General features: G+C 43.7%; 1 protein-coding gene across 2 annotated transcripts; it reads right to left on the minus strand.

The window, feature by feature from the left end:
• Positions 1–1,870: 1,870 nt before the first annotated feature.
• Positions 1,871–19,517, minus strand: si:ch211-209a2.2 (L-asparaginase). 2 transcript variants are annotated; one of them, XM_035779842.2, is made up of 7 exons: positions 19,240–19,515; positions 18,856–18,951; positions 18,219–18,382; positions 3,244–3,327; positions 2,648–2,747; positions 2,421–2,483; positions 1,871–2,187 (listed from the first exon to the last, which is right to left on the minus strand). In XM_035779842.2, exons 1-7 carry the CDS (start codon positions 19,348–19,350, stop codon positions 2,005–2,007), a joined length of 801 nt encoding a protein of 266 aa, XP_035635735.1. In that variant the 5' UTR covers positions 19,351–19,515; the 3' UTR covers positions 1,871–2,004. The 2 variants fall into 2 exon arrangements, with proteins under 2 accessions (XP_035635735.1, XP_035635734.1); XM_035779841.2 differs by lacking the exon at positions 18,856–18,951 and having other exon boundaries at positions 19,240–19,517.
• Positions 19,518–19,662: the final 145 nt, after the last annotated feature.

Consider the following 19,662-nt stretch of genomic DNA (forward strand, 5'->3'; position numbering starts at 1 on the left):
CACCCCTGGCTTAGAGCAAGAAGAGCCCTGTGGCTTCAGACTATTGGGAGTGGGAAATCTGGGGACCCGTTGTCCAAGTAGGCTACAGGTAGCGACTGTATGTGTGTGGAAAACATTTAATCACAGGTAAGGCATTTAACTTGTTTAGTATAGTCCGTTTGTAACTCCACTCAATTACTTGTAGCTGTATAGTCCGTTTGTTTGTGTTGTTGGTCTTGGCTAGCTTAATGTTCCGGTCGGTAGCTAGCTAGCACTCACTCACTCACTCACGTGGCTGCTAGCACCTTCATGAAAATATTGCCTTTTCTAAGTAGTGAGAACACTTGTGAGCAGGCAATGATGAAAATGTATGTTTAGACATTGTACTTTTCTTGAGTTTTGTAATTGACTTAAACAAGCAGAGAAGAAAATAGTTTTTTGCTGTGAATCAATGGGGTAAACCACAGGTTGTTTTCCCCACAGGCAGGCGGGACTGTTACATTCTATCTAATACCGACTGGGACTCTGAAATCCTCCAACCAGGATTTCTGGGAAACCAGGGAATTTATTGAAATGTCACAGAATTTTGCAACCCTACTGTTATGGATTAAACTGAAGCCTGCCCTCTAGTGGTGTGTATTTGTAATTCCACAAGTGCAACATTTGATACTGTGACAGCTGGTCTAATGCTGCGTTGACATGCTGTTTTTGTTGTCTTTTGTTTTTGCACGTCAAGTTTATTTTAAAGAAAAAACAATAACAACCATCACAAAACTATGATAACTGAAGTGAAAGGCTTGTATATTCTATTACCATTGTCTATAAAAGTACTATAAAAGTAAAACAGCTTTTGCAAATCAAGTAGTCTTTTCTGTTATTCAAGTACTCTTTACAAGTACTCTCATTTCTCCTCCACTTCCGCAGTGGGAGGATTTGCTTTGTATTTGCCCCCATCGACGTCATAGTGGATCACGCTGTCCCAGATGTCCTCCTTGGACGACATAAATGTTTCCCTCTTCTTCTGTCATCTCAGGCCTACATAGAGCACCACGATCACCAGGATGACCATGCACAGTAAAATGGCCATCACTGCCCCGGTGCTGACCCACTGGTAGGAAGACTGCTTCTGCCGTGCAGGACAGGAGGGACCCGTCGGTCTCACAGATACACATGCGGACAGTGAGGGTGCCAGTGCTGCTCTGGGCTGGGTAGCCACTGTCCTCCACCACCACCACATGCACCACATAGTACTCTTGGACTCGCCTCTGAAACACCACACGCTTACGCTTGGTCACTATCCCCGCTGTGTTGTTTCCAAAGTCTCGCACTGTGAAATTCATGTTTCTGATTTCCCTGGGGGACTTGAAGAAGAACTTCTGTCCAACAGCAGGAATATCCTTGTTCGTAGCATTGATGGTCTGAATTACCTGGCATACTTTTGCATTTTCACAGATAAACGTGTCAAAGGGAATGGTGAGCTCTGGAAGGAACTCATTGACATCCAGCACATTGACTGTGGCTGTGACCTTGTTGGATAGGATAGGGTTGTAAAAAAAGAATGGTCCACCAACCAAAGACCATCCAGCTTTGACATGCTAGTTGGAACTAGAAAAACGGACATTTCTGACTTGCTAACTGGTTGTAGTTATACTTGTGCTGCGTTCAACCAGTTAGCAAGTCAAACATTTATGAGATTCATAGTTCCGACTAGAACGTGAACGCACAAAAAATATTTCCGCTAAGAGTTATGCTGCTTTTTACTGTAAACAAAAGTCAACGGACGTGTTAATTAAAATACTGATGAGTCATAACATTCACAACTATTATCAACCATAAAAATACAATTAACATGGGCAAATGAGCTAAGAAAATAAAAGAGCAAACAGCAAAATATAATTCTCAACATTTATCAATTTTGACATTAAGCATTTCAGTAGGAGACAAATGAGTTGTAAAATGAAAAAGAGTGAACAAAACTCGATAATTAGGTACTAGATAAGGATAATGGGGCTAATTGTGTCCATGTTATGGGACCAGGGAGAGTTCTACCAGGCCTATGGCCATCTGCTCCTCCACATTGATCTTGGTTTTCTCGGCCACGAGGTCGGTGGCTTCCTTCTGGGCCTCATTGCTCAGCATCTCCACCAGGGTTTGCAGACCCAGACGCCGAGCATCATCCACCGGCTGGTTGTTGAAGAGGTCACGCTGCTGCAGTGACAATACAGACACAAATCACTCAGACTGTCCTTTTCTAAAGTGGATTAAATAAACATTTGCCTAATCAATCTATACACAATACCACAATGACAAAGCAAAAACAGGGTTAATCCATTTAAGAATAAGGCTGTAATGTAACAAAATGTGGAAAAAGTTAAGGAGTCTGAATACTTTCCAATGCACTGTACTATATTAAACCTGGTCGGTTGTGGAGAATTCAATACCTCAAGACTGGAACCGTTCCTGATGCAGAACCTGACCATGTCTGGCTGGTTAGTGCAGACAGCCTAGAATAAACCAAAGTTACATGCTTTTTTGTATACATTGCAGTTCTATCTATCAACATGTTTCATTCTGTATATTGGTGTACTTCAATATCATCAAAGAATTAGGTCATGACAGGCCACAAAATCATGTTACAGTGAAGATTTATGGGAAAGTAGAAACCCACCACATGCAGAGGAGTTCTGCCATCGGCATCAGCAAAGTTGAAGCTAACCCCTGCCTGCTTCCACACCTCCATCTGCTTGAAGTCTCCCAAGAACGCAAGGCTGCAGACAAGAGAGGCCTTTAATTACATCTCAAATATGGTGTCATTCCCAATTATTATGGATTCAAAGGTCAGTTCTATGTATGACAGTAAGGAAATCAAACATTTTCATAAAAATGTGATGAATTCAATACATTAAATGTGCAGCCCTTCTACACATAGGGAAATTAAGCAGTGATCATTTTCATACAATTATAAGTGCACAAATAGTTCTGAGACGTGACATTCAATATATGCCAGTGGTCACCAACCCTGGTCACTGCAGGACTAGTTTTGCAAGACTTTTGTCCCAGCCTAGTACTAACATACGGTACATAATTCAACTAATGTAAGTATTGATGAACAGTTGATTAGCAGAATCTGGGGGGAACAAAAACCTGCAAATGCCATTGCTCTCTAGGACCAGTGTTGGTGACCACAGCTAGGTTATATGCTATTTAAGTTAACCATAAGATTCAATACATTCAGTAGCTGACTACTTCATTTAGCTCACCCACCAACACATCTCAACCCCCAGTTCCAGAGAGGATGTCTCCAGGTGAGCCCCCTCACTCATCAGTTGGGACACAACCTCTACGCTCCTGCACGGACACAATGAAGAGTCATGTTGTTGAGGGACTCCTGGTAAAAGACCTTTAGTCTAGCCATTCATCTCAGATGAGGTCTCCCATTTGGAGCTTTATATACTGATGCTTAATAAAAACATGAGGAAAACTCTTTCCTGGAAATATTTCAAATAATGTGTAAATATATACATTTGCAGTTATTGTATAATTGCCATGCCATTAGTGATGGGGGGGACATGTATACAGTTATATATCGTAAGACAATATTGCAATATTATTTTTGCGCTAGTTGGCTGTACCTGCACCAAAACTCCAGTATTTTTCCTTCATAGCTTGTTCTCTAGGAAGCCAATTTGTTTTCAGCACTTTTAATTCCACGTCAAACTATGTTTACATCCAATTGGTGAAGAATTTTCATGCATATATTCTCAAATCCACACAAAAACAATATGCATGTCACGACTTCCACCGAAGTCGGTCCCGCTCCTTGTTTGGGCGGTGTTCGGCGGTCGACGTCACCGACCTTCTAGCCATCACTGATCCATTTTTCATTTTCCATTGGTTTTGTCTTGTCTTCCTTCACACCTGGTTCCAATCCCATCAATTACATGTTGTGTATATAACCCTCTGTTTCTCCTCATGTCCTTGTCGGAGATTGTTTTATTGTATGTTATGTGCAAGTCATGTGTCGGTGTGCGAGGGGTTTTGTACCCACTTATATTATTTTTGTATATATATTTTTTTGTTTTGTTTTATGAGCACTTATTAAACGACTCCGTTTATACCAAGTTAATTTTCCTGCGCCTGACTTCCCTGCCACCGACAAGCACCAATTACAATGCAAATTTTCACACCAAGTTGTTAACTTTCATTCAAATGACTTTTGCGGTTAACCCCCCCCCAAAAAAAAAACACAAGGTAAATGGGTTTCCATCGAATTTTGAACTCCACTGATCATTTTGTCATATAATGTTATATAGCGAATGTGCCCACTCTGGTATTGGCACATGTACTCTAACCAACAGCTTGCAGATACAGTGCGGGTATTGTCTACATCAGTGGTTTCCAAACTGTGGGGCGCACCCCGAGGGATCGGCAGCAGGGGAACGGGGAACTCCCCGCCACAATTATTTTTAAATATACTGTAGAGTACCAGTCAAAATTTTGGAAACACCTACTCATTCAAGGGTTTTTCTTTATTTGTACTATTTTCTATTCCTGTAGGAATGCCTTTCCAACAGTCTTGAAGGAGTTCCCACATATGCTGAGCACTTGTTGGCTGCTTTTCCTTAACTCTGCGGTCCAACTCATCACAAACCATCTCAATTGGGTTGAGGTCGGGTGATTGTGGTGGCCAGGTCATCTGATGCAGCACTCCATCACTCTCCTTCTTGGTCAAATAGCCATTACACAGCCTGGAGGTGTGTTGGGTCATTGTCCTGTTGAAAAACAAATGATAGTCCTACTAAAAGCAAACCAGAGGTGATGACAAATCACTGCAGAATGCGGTAGTAGCCATGCTGGTTAAGTGTGCCTTGAATTCTAAATAAATCAGTGTCACCAGCAAAGCACCCACACACCACCTCCTCCATGCTTCAGGGTGGGAACCACACATGCAGAGATCATCCGTTCACCTACTCTGTGTCTCACAAAGACACGGCGGTTGGAACCAAAAGTAGCAAATTTGGACTTATCAGACCAAAGGACAGATTTTTACCGGTCTAATGTCCATTGCTCGTGTTTCTTGTTCCAATCAAGTCACTTCTTCTTATTGGTGTCCTTCAGTAGTGGTTTCTTTGCAGCAATTCAACCATAAAGGCCTGATTCACGCAGTCTCCTCTGAACAGTAGATGTTGAAGTGTGTCTGTTACTTGAACTCTGAGAAACATTTATTTGCGCCGCAATATCTGATGCTGGTAACTCTGGGTCTTCCTTTCCTGTAGCGGTCCTCATGAGAGCCAGTTTCATCATAGCGCTTAATGTTTTTGTGAATACACTTGAAGACTGTGACTGCACTTGACATTTTCCCAGATTGACTGACCTTCATGTCTTAAAGTAATGATGGACTGTTGTTTCTCTTTGCTTATTTGGGCTGTTCTTGCCATAATATGGACTTGGTTTTCACCAACCAGGGCTTCTGTATATCACCTCCTACCCTGTCACAACTGAACTGATTGGAATTTCTTATCTTCTTCATGCGTTTGAGCCACAAACTCACTTTTAACATGGCACACCTGTTAATTGAAATGCATTCCAGGTGACTACCTCATGAAGCTGGTTGAGAGAATGCCAAGAGTGTGCCAAGCTGTCATCAAGGCAAAGGGTGGCTACTTTGAAGCATCTCAAAAAACACTTTTTTGGTTACCACATGATGCCATGTGTTATTTCATAGTTTCGATGTCTTCACTATTATTCTACAATGTAGAAAATAGTCAAATAAAGTGTCACGTCCTGACAATAGAAAGCCTGTATTTTCTATGGTAGAGTAGGTCAGGGCGTGACTAGGTTTATTTTTCTATGGTCAGGGTTCTAGGTTTATTTTTCTATGTTGGTGTTTGTGTATGATTCCCAATTAGAGGAGCTGGTAATCGTCGTCTCTAATTGGGGATCATACTTTAGTTGCATTTTTTCCACCTGTGGGTTATGGGATATTGTTTATGTTTAGTTAATTAACCTGTTCGCACTACATTGTCATCGCGGTTCGTTTATTCTTTATTTTGTTTTGTATTAGCTTAAGTTTCACTTCCTTTATTAAACATGTGGAACTCTATGCAAGCTTGCTCTGATCATCATTATTACGAACAACATGACATAAAGAAAACCCCTGGAATGAGTAGGTGTGTCCAAACGTTTGACTCGTACTGTATACAGTGAGGGAAAAAAGTATTTGATCCCCTGCTGATTTTGTACTTTTGCCCACTGACAAAGAAATGAGCAGTCTATAATTTTAATGGTAAGTTTATTTGAACAGTGTGAGACAGTTTTCCTGTTGTAAGATAACTATTTATAACTTGTCAGAAAGTTCCAGATCAACTAGCCCATGTCAGCTAATATTTTTTAGATTTAGTTGTAATGTTCAAGTCACTTAAATATCACATGAATAGACATGGCAAAATGCATAGAATTGCAAGAAAATGTGCTTTAAAACTGCAAAATGTTATCTGCACCTCATGACAAAATGTGTAGAATTGCAAGAAATAAGCCTTTAACCTGTTACATTTTCTCTCTGCCAAAAAGAGGGGTGTGAAGTTTTTGTCATGAAAAGTGCTTGTGCCAATAGAAATAGACGTGGGGCACAGCTGAAAACTGTTGTTCTGATTAAAGAAGCAATACAACTGGCCTTCTTTAGACTAGTTGAGTATCTGGAGCATCAGCATTTGTGGGTTTGATTACAGGCTCAAAATGGCCAGAAACAAAGACCTTTATTCTGAAAGTCGTCAGCCTATTCTTGTTCTGATGAAGGCTATTCAATGTGAGAAATTGCCAAGAAACGGAAGATCTCGTACAACACTGTGTACTACTCCCTTCACAGAACAGCTCTAACCAGAATAGAAAGAGGAGTGGGAGGCCCTGGTGCCCAACTGAGCAAGAGGACAAATACATCAGTGTCTAGTTTGAGAAACAGACACCTCACAAGTCCTCAACTGGCAGCTTCATTAAATACTACCTGCAAAACACCAGTCTCAACATCAACAGTGAAGAGGCGACTCCGAGATGCTGGCCTTCTTAGCAGAGTTGCAAAGAAAAAGCCATATCTCAGACTGGCCTATAAAAAGAAAAGATTAAGATGGGCAATGATCAATTAGCCTTTTACAATGATCAACTTGGATTAGCTAACACAACGTGCCATTGGAACACAGGAGTGATGGTTGCTGATAATGGGCCTCTGCACGCATGTGTACGTATCTCATTAAAAATCAGCTGTTTCCAGCTACAATAGTCATTTACAACATTAACAATGTCTACACTGTATTTCTGATCAATTTGATGTTATTTTAATGGACAAAAAATGCACTTTTCTTTCAAAAACAAGGACATTTCTAAGTGACCCCAAACTTTTGAACGGTAGTGTAAATGTTGATGTTTTTTTTTTTACATTGGATACATTTACCATATCATATGGAGACAGAAATACAGTGGGGGAAAAAAGTATTTAGTCAGCCACCAATTGTGCAAGTTCTCCCACTTAAAAAGATGAGAGAGGCCTGTAATTTTCATCATATGTACACTTCAACTATGACAGACAAAATTAGGGAAAACAATCCAGAAAATCACATTGTAGGATTTTTTATGAATTTATTTGCAAATGATGGTGGAAAATAAGCATTTGGTCACCTACAAACAAGCAAGATTTCTGGCTCTCACAGACCTGTAACTTATTCTTTAAGAGGCTCCTCTGTCCTCCACTCGTTATCTCTATTAATGGCACCTGTTTGAACTTGTTATCAGTAAAAAAGACACCTGTCCACAACCTCAAACAGTCACACTACAAACTCCACGATGGCCAAGACCAAAGAGCTGTCAAAGGACACCATAAATAAAATTGTAGACCTGCACCAGGCTGGGAAGACTGAATCTGCAGTAGGTAAACAGCTTGGTTTGAAGAAATCAACTGTGGGAGCAATTATTAGGAAATGGAAGACATACAAGACCACTGATAATCTCCCTCGATTTGGGGCTCCACGCAAGATGTCACCCCGTGGGGTCAAAATGATCACAAGAACGGTGAGCAAAAATCCCAGAACCACACGGGGGGACCTAGTGAATGACCTGCAGAGAGCTGGGACCATAGTAACAAAGCCTACCATCAGTAAAACACTACGCCGCCAGGGACTCAAATCCTGCAGTGCCAGACGTGTCCCCCTGCTTAAGCCAGTACATGTCCAGGCCCATCTGAAGTTTGCTAGAGAGCATTTGGATGATCCAGAAGAAGATTGGGAGAATGTCATATGGTCAGATGAAACCAAAATATAACTTTTTGGTAAAAACTCAACTCGTCGTGTTTGGAGGACAAAGAATGCTGAGTTGCATCCAAAGAACACCATACCTACTGTTAAGCATGGGGGTGGAAACGTCATGCTTTGGGGCTGTTTTTCTGCAAAGGGACCAGGACGACTGATCCGTGTAAAGGAAAGAATGAATGGGGCCATGTATCGTGAGATTTTGAGTGAAAACCTCCTTCCATCAGCAAGGGCATTGAAGATGAAACGTGGCTGGGTCTTTCAGCATGACAATGATCCCAACACACCGAAGGAGTGGCTTCGTAAGAAAATCTTTGAAGGGAGTTGAAAGTCTGTGTTGCCCAGCAACAGCCCCAAAACATCACTGCTCTAGAGGAGATCTGCATGGAGGAATGGGCCAAAATACCAGCAACAGTGTGTGAAAACCTTGTGAAGACTTACAGAAAACATTTGACCTCTGTCATTGCCAACAAAGGGTATATAACAAAGTATTGAGATAATCTTTTGTTATTGACCAAATACTTATTTTCCACCATAATTTGCAAGTAAATTCATAAAAAATCCTACAATGTGATTTTCTGAATTTCCCCCCCTAATTTTGTCTGTCATAGTTTAAGTGTACCTATGATGAAAATTACAGGCCTCTCTCATCTTTTTAAGTGGGAGAACTTGCACAATTGGTGGCTGACTAAATACTTTTTTGGCCCACTGTATAAACCTTTTACCTTATCATAAGTAGACATAATTGCAAATTATGAAAACCTTACAATAGAAATAAAAATAACAATTTAGTTCCGAATTTAACTTTAATTAAATGAGTTGACTCTTCACATGGGATGATTTCACTGAACAACAAAAGAAAGGGAAAATTGAAGGATTCCCAATGATCCATCACATTTCCCAAAATGTTTTCAACATATATGTGTAAAATGATTGTCTAAAAACTAAAGCTTTGGTTGTCTTCCTCTCAGGCCTCCATCAGCCGTATATATTCCCCCGCAAGCAGACACATCGATGGCCCTGAACAAACTTTATTTGTCTCTATGTAAACTGGAATACTGACCTTACCTTGACCCTCGAGAAACTTCGAGGCACAGTGGAGAAGAAGTTGGAGAGGGTGGGGGACATCATCTATGACTACGGGACAGAAAGATTTGGAGTGGAAGAGGCAAAAGGCGGGAGAAAGGTTCCAACCCCACCAGTTTCCAGGAGGCAACAAGAAATCAAGCGCCTCGTTCAAGAAAGGCGGCAGCTTAAGAAACAGTGGAAGAAGGCCTCGGAAGTGGAAAAGGAGGGCATAGAGGCACTTCAGGCTGACATCAAAACCCGGTTGGCATCCCTCCGTAGAGCAGAGAACCTACGGAAACGCATAGGGAAGAAAGAACAAACTAGAACTCGATTCTATAAAGATCCCTTCAAGTTCCTTAAAAGTCTCTTCACAAAGGAAAAAAGTGGAGCTCTAAAAACAACAAAGAAAGACCTAGAGGAGCACCTGAGAACAACAAACTTTGACTCAAAGCGACATGAACATCTGGCCATCCCATCAGATATCCCACCTATTGAACCCCCGGAACATCATATTGAGACCAGCCCTCCGACATGGAAAGAGGTGGAAAACACAGTTCGACGGGCAAGAACAGCATCAGCCCCGGGGCCAAATGGAGTCCCGTACAAAGTGTATAAGAACGCACCAGACGTCCTGAGGTTCCTCTGGAGGCTTATGAGAACAGCTTGGCAGAAGAAGATAATACCTAAAGTGTGGCGTAGGGCAGGCGGGGTCCTGATCCCTAAGGAGAAGGATGCAGTGAACATCAGCCAATTCCGCCCAATCTCCTTACTGAATGTCGAGGGTAAAATCTTCTTTAGGGTCATTGCCCAGAGGATGGCCGAGTACCTGCAAAGGAATGCGTACGTCGATACATCTGTACAGAAGGCAGGAATATCAGGGTTCTCTGGCTGCTTGGAACATTCCAGCATGATCTGGCACCAGATCCAAATGGCCAAGGTGGAGAAAAGGGACCTCCTAGTAGTCTTCCTCGACCTCGCCAATGCATTTGGCTCTGTGCCCCATGAACTCCTGTGGTCTGCCTTCAGATTTTTCCACATACCGGACACCATCACAAACCTGGTGAAGTCGTACTTCCAGGATCTGCAGTTCTGCTTCACCACCTCAGAGTTCACCACCTCATGGCAGTGCCTGAATGTAGGTATAATGGCGGGATGTACCATTTCTCCGTTGGCATTCACAATGGCAATGGAGGTTATCATCAGATCCTCAAAATGGGTTGTTGGTGGACAGCGAGTCGACTCTGGTTTCCGCCTCCCTCCACTCAGAGCCTACATGGACGACATTACAACATTGACCACCACTGTCCCATGCACCAGGAGACTGCTCAGAAAACTCGAGGAGAACATCAGCTGGGCCCGTATGAAGATTAAACCATCCAAGTCACGCAGCATCTCGATTGTGAAGGGAGTACTCTCTGACCTGAAATTCTTCATCGGAGATGACCAAATCCCAACAGTGTCTGAGCAGCCGGTAAAAAGCCTTGGAAGGTGGTATGATGCAAGCCTGAAGGATAAAGACCAGGTGCAACAGCTGCACAAAGACATCAGTAGTAGCCTACAGTCCATCGACAACACCCAGCTACCTGGAAAGTTAAAGGCCTGGTGTCTGCAGTTTGGTCTCCTACCCCGGGTGTTGTGGCCCTTAGCACTGTATGAGGTTCCAATCTCAACAGTGGAGAAGATGGAAAGAGGAGTCACAGGCTACTTAAAGAAGTGGCTCGGAGTTCCACGATGCCTTACCACCATAGGCCTCTATGGAGATGGTGTCCTCAAGCTGCCCCTCACCAGTCTAACAGAGGAATTCAAGTGTGCAAAAACCAGGCTCCAGATGACACTGAATGAATCTCAAGACCCAGTGGTGAGCAACAACGCGCCGACCTTGGCAACTGGGCGCAAATGGAGGCCAGGAAAAGCAGTCCAGGAGGCAACAGCAGCCCTCAGACATGCTGACATTGTAGGTCATGTTCAGCAAGGGAGAGGAGGCCTTGGGCTAATTAGCCGTGCTGCTTGGAGTAAGGCCACTGCACCAGAGCGGCGGAAGATGGTAGTGCAGGAAGTACGCCATCAGGAGGAGGCTGCAAGGTGGGCCAAGGCAGTCTCTCTTGCCAAACAGGGACAGTGGACTCGATGGGACAGTGTGGAGAAGAGGAAGATCAGCTGGAAGGATCTGTGGGCCATGGAAGCGAGGCGGTTGAGCTTTTCCATAAAAGCAACATATGATGTCCTTCCAACACCAGTTAATCTTCACCAATGGTATGGTGAAGATCCGGACTGTGCCCTCTGTTCCATGCCAGCCAACCTCAGGCACATTCTCACAGGGTGTAAAACAAGCCTCACCCAAGGACGCTACACTTGGCGTCACAACCAAGTCCTTAAAAACCTTGCGTCCGCCCTGGAGGACAAGCGAGCTGCCACCAACTCCCTACCACCCACAGCAGCATCACACTCCTTACGGACAAACTTTGTCCGCGAAGGGGCTAAACCACCGAAGAGCGGCTCTACACCATTAGAGCGAGACCAGCTGCGCTTGGCCTGCGACTGGAAAATGCTAGCTGACATTGGCCGGCAACTTGTGTTTCCTCCGGAGATCGCAACCACCACCCTAAGACCTGACATGGTGCTCTGGTCCCATTCACTCAATAAGGTCTTCATCATTGAGCTCACAGTACCCTGGGAAAACTCAGTAGATGAGGCTTATGAGCGAAAACATCTGCGCTATGCTGATCTAGCTGCCGAAGCACGGCATCATGGCTGGAACACAGAAGTCCGACCAGTGGAGGTGGGCTGCAGAGGTTTTTTGGCAACATCTACAACCAGACTGCTTAGAGACCTGGGAATTAAGGGCCAGAGCCAGCGTTCGGCAATCAAAGCTGTATCAGAGGCGGCAGAAGGCAGCAGTCAGTGGCTCTGGATGAAAAGGAAAGACCCCAGCTGGGCCCCAAAGTGAGAGGGCCAGGAGGTATGCGGTCATCAATGCTTGACTCAGGGAGGAGGACGCCCCTGCCATGCATAGTCCCATGGGATGTTGGCTATCAACAACAAGGCAACTCCTATGACTAATTGGGAATGGGACGCAAGCGTAGGATTGATCACCCTGTCGCTGGCCGCCTTTGGGGAGGGTGTATAGTGTGAAAGGCCGAAACACCCTAGGAACCAAAGGTACACTACTGACGATGCGCTCCCCAAATTTCACCACGCTCACTGTTCATTAACTCTTGGAAATGCTTGCACAAAGGATAGTAACATCTCATCCTGTGTTCTTGGAATCTGGAAACCACATATCCTGAGGCTGCATTCATTGTAGCTGGGGATTTTAACAAGGCTAATCTGAAAACAAGACTCCCTAAATTCTATCAATATATCGATTGCGCAACCAGGGCTGGATCATTGTTATTCTAACTTCCACGACGCATATAAGGCCCTCCCCCGCCTCCTTTCGGAAAAGCTGACCACGACTCTATTTTGTTGCTTCCAGCCAACAGACAGAAACTAAAACAAGAAGCTCCCGTGCTCAGGTCTGTTCAACGCTGGTCCGACCAATCTGATTCCACACTTAAAGACAGCTTCGATCACGTGGATTGGGATATGTTCTGCATTGCGTCCAACAACATTGACGAATACGCTGATTAGGTGAGCGAGTTCATTAGAAAGTGCATCGGCGATGTCGAACCCACAGCAACGATTAAAACATTCCCAAACCAGAAACCGTTGATTGATGGCAGCATTCGCACGGAACTGAAAGCGCGAACCACTGCTTTTAACCAGGGCATGTTAACCGGAAACATGACCGAATACAAACAGTGTAGCTATTCCTTCCGCAAGGCAATCAAACAAGCTAAGCGTCAGTATAGAGACAAAGTAGAGTTGCAATTCAACGGCTCAGACACAAGAGGTATGTGGCAGGGTCTACAGTCAATCACGGATTACAAAAAGAAAACCAGCCCCGTCGCGGACCAGGATGTCTTGCTCCCAGACAGACTAAATAACTTCTTTGCTCGCTTTGAGGACAATACAGTGCCACTGACACGGCCCGCTACCAAAACCTGTGGACTCTCCTTCACTGCAGCCAATGTGAGTAAAACATTTAAACGTGTTAACCCTCGCAAGGCTGCAGGCCCAGATGGCATCCCCGGCCGCGTCCTCAGAGCATGCGCAGACCAGCTGGCCGGTGTGTTTACGGACATATTCATTCATTCCTTATCCCAGTCTGCTGTTCCCACATGCTTCAAGAGGGACACCATTGTTCCTGTTCCCAAGAAAGCTAAGGTAACTGAGCTAAACGACTACCGCCCCGTAGCACTCACTTCCGTCATCATGAAGTGCTTTGAGAAACTACTCAAGGACCATATCACCTCCACCCTACCTGACACCCTAGACCCACTCCAATTTGCTTACCGCCCCAATAGGTCCACAGACGACGCAATCGCAACCACACTGCACACTGCCCTAACCCATCTGGACAAGAGGAATACCTATGTGAGAATGCTGTTCATCGACTACAGCTCAGCATGTAACGCCACAGTACCCTCCAAACTCGTCATCAAGCTCGAGACCCTGGGTCTCGTCCCCGCCCTGTGCAACTGGGTCCTGGACTTCCTGACGGGCCGCCCCCAAGGTGGTGAGGCTAGGTAACAACATCTCCACCCCGCTGATCCTCAACACTGGGGCCCCACAAGGCTGCGTTCTGAGCCCTCTCCTGTAATCCCAGTTCACCCACGACTGCGTGGCCATGCACGCCTTCAACTCAATCATCAAGTTTGCAGACGATACTACAGTGGTAGGCTTGATTACCAACAATGACGAGACGGCCTACAGGGAGGAGGTGAGGGCCCTCGGAGTGTGGTGTCAGGAAAATAACCTCACACTCAACGTCAACAAAACAAAGGAGATGATTGTGGACTTCAGTTAACAGCAGCGGGAGCACCCCCCTATCCACATCGACGGGACAGTAGTGGAGAGGGTAGTAAGTTTTAAGTTCCTCGGCGTACACATCACGGACAAACTGAATTGGTCCACCCACACAGACAGCGTTGTAAAGAAGGCGCAGCAGCGCCTCTTCAACTGCAGGAGGCTGAAGAAATTCGGCTTGTCACCAAAAGCACTCACAAACTTCTACAGATGAACAATCGAGAGCATCCTGTCGGGCTGTATCACCGCCTGGTACGGCAACTGCTCCTCCCACAACCGTAAGGCTCTCCAGAGGGTAGTGAGGTCTGCACAATGCATCACCGGGGGCAAACTACTTGCCCTCCAGGACCTTTTTTTTATTATTTTTTGTGTGAATTTTACACCTTTTTCCTGGTAATCGAAAGGTTGCAAGTTCAAATCCCCGAGCTGACATGGTACAAAATCTTGTCGTTCTGCCCATGAACAGGCAGTTAACCAACTGTTTCTAGGCCGTCATTGAAAATACAATTTTGTTCTTAATTAACTGACTTGCCTAGTAAAATAAAGGTAAAATAAATATACTGTACTCGATACCATCTACTGCATCTTGCCTATGCCGTTCTGGACCATCACTCATTCATGTATCTTTAAGTACATATTCTTTATCCCTTTACACTTGTGTGTATACGGTAGTAGTTGTGGAATTGTTAGGTTAGATTAATCGTTGGTTATTACTCAACTCAATTTAACCTTTTGCAGTTGCACTCCTAAAACCTAAAAACATTTGCCATAAGAAACTAGCTCCCTGGTATACATAAAATACCCGAGCTCTGAAGCAAGCTTCCAGAAAATTGGAACGGAAATGGCGCCACACCAAACTGGAAGTCTTCCGACTAGCTTGGAAAGACAGTACCGTGCCGTATCAACTTAATCAGGAAAAAAAAAAATAATAATAATAAATAAATAACAATCCTAAATGTATTTTTGATACTGTCACAAAGCTAACTAAAAAGTAGCATTCCCCAAGTGAGGATGGCTTTCACTTCAGCAGTAATACATTAATGAACTTCTTTGAGGAAAAGTTAATGATTATGAGAAAGGAAATTACGGACTGCTCTTTAAATCTGCGTATTACGTCAAAGCTCAGTTGTCCTGAGTCTGCACAACTCTGCCAGGACCTAGGATCAAGAGAGACACTCAAGTGTTTTAGTACTATACCTCTTGACACAATGATGAAAATAATCATGGCCTCTAATCCTTCAAGCTGCATACTGGACCCTATTCCAAATAAACTACTGAAAGAGCTGCTTCATGTGCTTGGCTCTCCTATGTTGAACATAATAAATGGCTCTCTATCCACTGGATGTGTACCAAACTCACTAAAAGTGGCAGTAATAAAGCCTCTCTTGAAAAAGCCAAACCTTGACCTAGAAAATATAAAAAACTATCGGCCTATGTCGAATCTTCCATTCCTCTCAAAATAAATTTAAAAAGCTGTTGTGCAGCAACTCACTGCCTTCCTGAAGACAAACAATGTATATGAAATGCTTCAGTTGGGTTTTAGACCCATCATAGCACTGAGACTGCACTTGTGAAGGTGGTAAATTACCTTTTAATGACATCAGACCGAGGCTCTGCATCTGTCCTCTGCTCCTAGACCTTAGTGCTGCTTTTGATACCATCGATCACCACATTCTTTTGCAGAGATTGGAAACCCAAATTGGTCTACACGGACAAGCTCTGGCCTGGTTTAGATCTTATCTGTCGGAAAGATATCAGTTTGTCTCTGTGAATGGTTGTCACTGACAAATAAACTGTAAATTTCGGTGTTCCTCAAGGTTCAGTTTTAGGACCACTATTGTTTTCACTATATATTTTACCTCTTGGGGATGTCATTCGAAAACATAATGTTAACTTTCCCTGCTATGTGGATGACACACAGCTGTACATTTCAATGAAACATGGTGAAGCCCCAAAATTGCCCTCGCTAGAAGCCTGTGTTTCAGACATAAGGAAGTGGATGGCTGCAAACTTTCTACTTTTAAACTCGGACAAAACAGAGATGCTTGTTCTAGGTCCCGAGAAACAAAGAGATCTTCTGTTGTATCTGACAATGAATCTTGATGGTTGTACAGTCGTCTCAAATGCAACTGTGAAGGACCTCGGCGTTACTCTGGACCCTGATCTCTCTTTTGACGAACATATCAATACTGTTTCGAGGACAGCTTTTTTCCATCTACGTAACATTGCAAAAATCAGAAACTTTCTGTCCAAAAATGACACAGAAAATGTAATCCATGCTTTTGTTACTTCTAGGTTAGACTACTGCAATACCCTACTTTCCGGCTACCCGGATAAAGCACTAAATAAACTTCAGTTAGTGCTAAATACGGCTGCTAGAATCCTGACTAGAACCAAAAAGTTTGATCATATTACTCCAGTGCTAGCCTCCCTACACTGGCTTCCTGTTAAGGCAAGGGCTGATTTCAAGGTTTTACTGCTAACCTACAAAGCATTACTTGGGCTTGCTCTTATCTATCTTTCTGATTTGGTCCTGCCGTACATACCTACATGTAAACTACGGTCACAAGACGCAGGCCTCCTAATTGTCCCTAGAATATCTAAGCAAACAGCTGGAGGCAGGGCTTTCTCCTATAGAGCTCAATTTTTATGGAATGGTCTGCCTACCCATGTGAGAGACACAGACTCGGTCTCAACCTTTAAGTCTTTACTGAAGACTCATCTCTTCAGTGGGTCATATGATTGAGTGTAGTCTGGCCCAGGAGTGTGAAGGTGAACAGTGTCTCCTGATCCCTCCTGTCTCAGCCTCCAGCATTTATGCTGCAGTAGTTTGTGTCGTGGGGCTTGGGTAAGTTTGTTATATCTGGAGTACTTCTCCTGTCTTATCCGGTGTCCTGTGTGAATTTAAGTATGCTCTCTCTAATTCTCTCTTTCTTTCTCTCTCTCGGAGGACCTGAGCCCTAGGACCATGCCTCAGGAATACCTGGCAACACTCCTTGCTGTCCCCAGTCCACCTGGCCGTGCTGCTGCTCCAGTTTCAACTGTTCTGCCTGCGGCTATGGAATCCTGACCTGTTCACCGGACGTGCTACCTGTCCCAGACCTGCTGTTTTCAACTCTCAAGAGACAGCAGGAGTGGTAGAGATACTCTTAATGACCGGCTATGAAAAGCCAACTGACATTTACTCCTGAGATGCTGACTTGCTGCACCCTCGACAACTACTGTGATTATTATTATTTGACCATGCTGGTCATTTATGAACATTTGAACATCTTGGCCATGTTCTGTTATGATCTCCACCAGGCACAGCAGAAAAGGACTGGCCACCCCTCATAGCCTGGTTCCTCTCTAGGTTTCTTCCTAGGTTTAGGCCTTTCTAGGGAGTTTTTCCTAGCCACCGTGCTTCTACACCTGCATTGCTTGCTGTTTGGGGTTTTAGGCTGGGTTTCTGTTCAGCACTTTGAGATATCAGCTGATGTACAAAGGGCTATATAAATACATTTGATTTGATTTGATATTACTGCATTGTCGGAACTAGAAGCACAAGCATTTCACTACACTCGCATTAACATCTGTGAACCATGTGTATGTGACAAATAACATTTGAGATCTGGAGAATCAGCTGTACATGTGATGGAAGAGTGCACTGTGCATGCAGAGGGTTGCAATTCCATTGAATTGTGAATAGTTTAACCAAAATATGCCACAAGCCCTAGAATTGCCTTATGTGTATCCCACAAAAAAAGGTTCACTGTTATAAGCTATCTTTTTTGATGAATATAAGCAAAATTCCCCAATTCTCGGGCTTAACTTCCCATGGAAAATTTCCTGGAAAGTTTCCAACCCTTTGCAACCCTACTCACTACTGTAAATTGTTCTGGATAAAAGCATCTGCTAAATGACTAAAATGCAAATACCACTGGGCCCCACCAGACACAGATAATCGAAGATTGAGGTTTATTTTCTCACTTGCAGCGAATGCCATCTCGGAGAGCAGTTTCTCTCGCAAAATCCCTAACGTTGACATCCGCTCCCTTCTTCAGCAGGAATCGGACAGTCTCGACATCACCCTCACCAGCAGCCAGGTGGAGAGGTGTCCTCCCATGTCCGTCTGACACAGACACATCAGCTCCCTAAAGCATGACAGTCAACATTTTTGGATGAATTTCCTAAGTATCAATACTTATGTTAACCGAATTAAATTGCTCTAAATGATGATAAAGTATAAATGTTTTCATAAACTAACGTTAGTAACGTTAGGTTACAGGATTCCCTTCCCACAAATTCACTTGTATAACACAGTAGCTAGCTAACTAAGTAAGTACTACTAGCTAGGCTAATTGTAGTTACTTATATTGTAGTGAATTCGGGAGATAACCCCGACCGGGGACTTGGACTTGGGTCCAATGACCGTCAAACCAACGCCTTAACAGTTAAGCCAAGAGGTCCAAACCCCTTGAAGAGGTCGCTACATTACCCCCTTACTTCGAGAGAGGGTGTCCCCATACTTCTCTAAAACAATTGTAACGTGGCTCAAAACATAATGGGAAAAAATCTCTATATATATATATATATTGGTCAATAATAATACTCTGGGTAACGTTACCTGTTGTAAGTGTCCCTCAAGACCAACAATGTCTCCTTGCAAAGCAGAGGCATTCAACAGCATGGGGAAAATGGCAAGCTGGCACACCTTCATCTCCTACGGTTAGTAACAAGAAAATGAACCTTGCAGAAGGCTATATATTCCATGTAGTATCATGGATTATAGTTTCATATTGACATTGATTGACTTGACTGAAGAACACAGACAGTTCACCAATAACGTTGTACTTTTGACCGACTGTGATTGACGCATCCAACGGTTAGCTAACTGGCTAGAAGCTGACATCGTTCAGCGCAAACGCTAGCTAGTTAGCCTTTACTTACTACTCTATAACGTTATATTGGTTTACTAGCGAACTTTAGTTTGCTGGCTAAACACACCAACCTTTGCCATATCATCAGTCCCCAACCATCCCAGACGGATGGATGATGCCACAGCTGACCAAAATCTGTAAACTTCCTCAGGGATCTTTCCTTTTGATTGATAAATACCCATGGTGGCGAATTACTAAGCTTTCGCAATATACACTTTTATTGAGAGGCAAAACCACTACAGGGCCTGTCTGGGGTTCAAATTAATTTAATTAAATTACTCACTAACATGAAAAGTAAATGAATGGTTTCGCGGGTTCGAAAGTTCCCACCCGTCACGTGACATAGGACATGCATATCAAACAGATGTGACTTGTTGAACGTATTGTAATGAACATCATTAACGTAACTTCATGAACATAGCATTCAAAGTGTTTACAAATGCAAGTATTATCATTTACATTAGTTGAATGTTTCATGTTTTGTCGTCTGTATG

Source organism: Oncorhynchus keta, chromosome 11 (genome assembly GCF_023373465.1).
Source record: "Oncorhynchus keta strain PuntledgeMale-10-30-2019 chromosome 11, Oket_V2, whole genome shotgun sequence".
In the NCBI taxonomy this organism is placed as follows: domain Eukaryota; kingdom Metazoa; phylum Chordata; class Actinopteri; order Salmoniformes; family Salmonidae; genus Oncorhynchus; species Oncorhynchus keta.